At 36.7% G+C, this 5368-nt stretch overlaps 1 protein-coding gene across 2 annotated transcripts in view; it reads right to left on the bottom strand.

Moving 5' to 3' along the window:
* LOC135198349 (uncharacterized) overlaps positions 1-5368 on the bottom strand; it is a 6302-nt gene continuing 934 nt past the window's right edge. The window contains exons 3-5 of one of the 2 annotated variants that reach the window (XM_064225913.1): positions 3517-3624; positions 1275-1323; positions 1-80 (exon numbers count right to left, since the gene is read on the bottom strand). In XM_064225913.1, coding sequence (XP_064081983.1) covers positions 42-80; positions 1275-1323; positions 3517-3624 — 196 coding nt within the window. In that variant the 3' untranslated portion in view covers positions 1-41. The remainder of the gene's footprint in view (positions 81-1274; positions 1324-3516; positions 3625-5368) is intronic. The other variant, XM_064225914.1, reaches the window with a different exon arrangement.

Below are 5368 nucleotides of genomic sequence, written 5' to 3'. Positions count from 1 at the left end.
GGGCATTTGCACTGCATCTTGATATGTGGGTAAATTGTCCATTACTTCGTCATAGGCTGGTGGGCATCCCCATCAGATGTCTGTTTAAAAAAATAAAATAGTCGGGATTCAGCACTTAAATAACCAAGGGTCTGTTTCCAGAACCTCCGTCCATGATTTAGTATACAGAAAGTATAGTAAATAATGCCACTTAAAAGTGCAATTTTGGATAAGAATCCAGTTTCATAAACTAACCTTTTATCTACATGCTACAATTATTAGGGTATCTATGAACGGTATGTATTTCACCTGTTTTCCCTACTACAATTCATAAGTAATCGAGCTATTTCAGGTATTAATGCCCTTTGCATGTGCGAAGCCAGTTTCGTGATTAATCTCAACCAATTCTTCAGCTTGTGTATAATTTTTACCTTATTCGCTGTCACATAGCTTCAAAAGGATATATTGTTGTGGGATCTAACACTTGTAAAACATAAGCAAAGGTTTAGTTCTTGTCTCTTGTTCAATGCTTTATGTCTTAATGTCTGCAAATATCTAACCAGCAACAGGGGTCGCGGAATCAATACAACTTATAGTATGCAGCAAATTTCCATTTACAAGTTAGAAATATAAATCTTTATATCCATCCGATGCCTGTGATGCGTAAGTTCAGTGATTTTTTTTTTATTTACCTTTAGTAGGAGTTGGCGCCAGAGATAAATAAAAAAAAGCATCAGTTATTACCCATTCATCCTTCAACCGCTGAATCAGGGATGAATATTTACCTGTACATAATATGCAAACACTTTAGGTTCCTCTAGTAGAACGTCAAACCCAAACATACTCGCTGCTCCAGTTATACCTCGATTTTGCATGCAATCTTTTGCTTCGTGGGCAATAAGCCCTTCTTTCGTCCTCCCGACGTTATCAAATTATACACATTTTTCACCACATTATCGTACTCCAATCTCCCCACAGGATTCAAACCATGTCAAAATAGCCTGATCGTTCGTTCCTTTCACCTATGCTGACCTTTCACCACTCTGCACTCCACATTTCTCCTCCATGCAGTTCTCGCTTCATTCATATTAAACGACATTCTCCTTCATTTGGTGTTGATCCTGAAGTCAGGGGCAATTGCATGGACTTCAAATTACAAAATAAAAACTTCCACCTAAATGGAAAATCCGGATGAATAACTTCCTAAATGACAACGAAGACTTTGGGAGATGGAGTTCCTAAAACACCTCTGCCAAGTTTAAGTGAACTGCGTACATTCTTCTGATAACTTGGACCTCCGAGGTACTGCCCGAGGAACGTCTGCTTTGCCAGCATCTGTCACTGCTTTCGTTTCACGAGAAAGAAAATGGAAATGTAGAAACAAGGTCTTTCAAAGTTTAACTTTTACAAGCGCAACATACGGTAATTAAGTAATAGTTTTCCCTAAACACAATCAATATAATTTTCTTATTGTTCAATTATAGTTTTGCGTATTTTGGAACCTATTTTTCTAATTTCAGATAATACAATCATCTTCAACATAATCTATAAACATAGCTGTTGAGACTAGTACGCACTTTACAGCTAACATAACAATGAAACTAAAATATGCTGCTATTATATAACCAGTTATACTTATCTCAGTATGATTACAGTTTATATATGCTTGACTCCAAAATTATAACTACTGTACGCTATAATGGACACCTTAACTTTCAAAGTAAAGTAAATGGGAAAATAAGGAAAAATGAATTCAAGACACTGAAAAACGAACTCACTGAAATAACTGTTGACCAAAGCAGTAAATAATAAGCATTTGGGAGAAGTAAGTAGAAGGTTACAGCCGGGGTGATGAGAGTGGGAATCACATCGTGGTACCAATGAACGAGAAAAAGAAATATAGACGAGAGAGAGAGAGAGAGAGAGAGAACTTCCTCCGGTAATCTTTAGCATTTGCAGGAAAATATACATTTAAAATAAACATTTCCATTTAAAATAAACAAAGCTAGAGAACTAATGAACGGATAATACTATAACTACGAAATGAAAATGACATTTTATTGTTAAGGTAATACCATTTCATTTACAATTATACTAAACACAAACTTTCCAGCAATTAGTCCTTAGGCCGTAATAAACTTTAATCTGTATTTATATTTATATTTTTAAATACTAAATGCTGATTTGATATTTTCCGTTTGAGACATTGTTGTTATATCTCCGTTAATAGGTTTTCGACAGAGGCTTAATTTCCTGCCAGGGTAAGTTTCGTGAAAAACATTCCATGAAAAGTTTGGGCTAACACTTTACTACATTCAAGGCTAAAGTATGAATGTTTGCCCTATTTTTACCAAAGGCAACCCAACCCAACTAGGACACTGCAGGAGAAATGTTCGTGGAATGAATGATTTAAATTGTAGTTCGTTAGTGATATAATGAAAGAACTTTCGTGCTGCTGGTTAACAATCCTTTCATAAATATTACAACCGAGTTTTACACCTATTTGCATATTATCAACAAAATCGAATTTTGTGCAGCAACTAAGTAATGGTTCGATTACACTTTTTCCAAGATTTCTGTACTAGAAAAACCTTGCATTACTCTAAAGGAGTTACTTTAGTTCCTGACTAAACTGATTTTACTAAAAAGAGAGCAACATTTCCTGTCATTAAAGTCATCACATAACAAAGCCTTCAACGCCCTTGGAAGCACCACCAACACATCTGTGAGTCTACAGGAGTATTTACATCTTTAGCCTAAGCGCCTCAGCGGCGTGGTTGGTATGGTATTAGCGTTCCACCTCGGTGGTCGCGGGTTCGATTCTCGGCCATTCCATTGAGGAGTGAGATATGTGTATTTCTGGTGATAGAAGTTCACTCTCGACGCGGTTTGAAAGTCACGTAAAGCCGTTGGTCCCGTGGCTGAATAACCAATGGTTCCTTGCAACGTAAAAGCACCATACAAACAAACATCTTTAGCCACTCTTCTCTCAGTTCAGTAACAATGTTTTATTCTAAGATTTGAAGGCCAGATTACCCACTTTTATCCATGCTCTTCAGATCTATATTTCTATATTCAAGGTATTTTTCTATAAATGGTACTATTATCATGTAAACCATGCATGTGGATTATATTAACATGGCAATGTACCTTACTTCTCTACACAAAGGGCTTATAAATTTTAAATTACAAGATGAATTACAAATACGAGTAGGACTCCCCCCCCCCCCCCCCCAAACCCCCCCCCCCCCCCCCCCCCAATTCTCCTTCATGAAACCAGCTTCTCTCTTTCTTTCCATCATTCTTACTTGTGAGACCCAGTTACTGAGTGAAGTTCCCAAAATTTCTAGCTTTAACTATAATGATGGTTTGGGGTCAGCTTAAAAAAAAGGACTTAAATTGCAAGACTCGAGGTAACTTTAAGTTGGTATGACAGAAGCATATGAATTGTTCCCTTTCACTGTGCCGCACATAAAATGAAATCTAAACCCTAATCCTTACACTAGAGAGAGTTAATCAAAATTCAAAGATACTTACAGTCCAGTTGCAGCGCAGAGAGAACTAACAATGAACGAACTGACGATCAGAATGGTTATAATGATGCAGATTTGAAGCGAAGTTTCGTAGAGTACATACGGGATCTCGCTGATAAAAGACACAAATCGTAAACAGAAAGTCCAGAACTCATAATAAAACAAATAAATCCATTAGCAGAGTTTTTTTATTTCATCAAATCACATTTCTGAGACTGACCCCCTTACAAAAAAAAAGTTTCAGTATATACTACACAAGGATATCTCGAATTTATTCTATAAAAAGTACAATCAGCTGAGGAAGTTTTGTGATTTTCTTACGGTATTAGATCTAGTTCCACGGCATACTCAATATATCAAGTCTTATTGGTAAAAAAGTAAAGCATATAAAAAAAACAGTTTTAACTAAACATGAGTTTCTTGCATTGTTACTGATTTCCATTCCCCTGGATAAAGTGATTCACGAAAGCTAAAATAGTGGATCAGCGAAGTGGTTTGATTTTGTAGGGATAATGAGAGATATAAGTTTTGCAGAAATGATGTAGTTTTCAGACATTTCTGCAAAAAATGAAGAAACGAAACAAAGGAGGACCTGACTCAAATGCATGATATAAGTCCAAACGACGGGTCCTTTAAAGTTTAAACGGTGTATGAGGTAATTTAAGCAAGGGGCGCTGATATGAAGTTTATGGGGCTTCATCGTACTGGCAAGTAGCAGCTGTGTCTAAAAATAATAGGATCCATGAATTTAGAGAAAAAAGAAGAGGTAAATTATTTTATTTCATGCTAATCTTTGACAAAATGCTCTTGTTCTAATAAATATTCACAAATGTAATCACCGTTCATGTAAGTGTATAATAGTGAGAGGAGAATAAATGTTTATATAAAACTGATGACATATGTTAAATTCTTAGTATTGGTTTATAGAAAAGGAAGAATTATAAAATACAAGCAGAGGCTGTATGGGAAGGCAAGGAATAGTACACGAGAAAGCGAGAGGAAGCAAAGCACTTTGTCTAAACGATGATTTTTCATTTTGTCCAAAGTGCCACTGCCAAAAGACGGGAAAAATATTCTATTCTGCAAACAAAACGAGGTTATCAGAGATCCCCATCGAATAGGAAAACAGCCTCCTTCGGAATCAAGAGTTTTGCGGCGACTTCTGGCATAATTAAAAGAACCAGGGGTATAAGCAAAGACAGAAATGAAAATACTAGCTGTCTCTCCTCCCTTGACTAATGGGTCCTGAAGAAAGTAAATGATCACACCAAATATCAACAGGAGACGGGGATTTATCAAAGGTGGGTACTTGTCTCAAAAATTATGGTTAAGGCCACACACACAAAGGTTCCTGCACTCCAGTTCGAAGTACCAAAACACCATAAGTCTCAAAATACAAGGAGAGAGGTTTAAGTAGCAACCTAGTAAGAGCTTCGAAACGCTCTACACAGTGTTGAACTGTGAAAGTAAGAGAAGAGTCAAATAAAGATGTTACAGAAACTAAAAAAATTATGATGAGTTGTCGGAACAATTAGGGTGGTTTGAGAAAGTGGAGGGCATGTCAGAATTATGTATTCATAATTATGATGATGAACATGTGCTGGTTTTGAAAAGAGAATAATGCTCTATAAAGTTTCGTAACAACGTAAGTGGGGGCCCTGGGTGCAAGTAGAATTAAGCCATTCAGAGTGCTGCAGGCTGAAGTGGGGGCTGAAGACTACCAAAAAGGTAACCTAACAGATCATAAGAGGAAAGCGCAAGACTAAGACTCGCAGGAAGAATGGGCATCAGATTATTCCAGATCAAAGAGGCTTGGCTACAGATGCATTGGTGTTACTTTGACTACAGTTTACAGA

This window comes from Macrobrachium nipponense, chromosome 22 (assembly GCF_015104395.2).
Source record: "Macrobrachium nipponense isolate FS-2020 chromosome 22, ASM1510439v2, whole genome shotgun sequence".
NCBI lineage: Eukaryota > Metazoa > Arthropoda > Malacostraca > Decapoda > Palaemonidae > Macrobrachium > Macrobrachium nipponense.
Note: the sequence above shows the minus strand (reverse complement) of the source record. Positions and strands in the feature narration are given on the sequence as shown.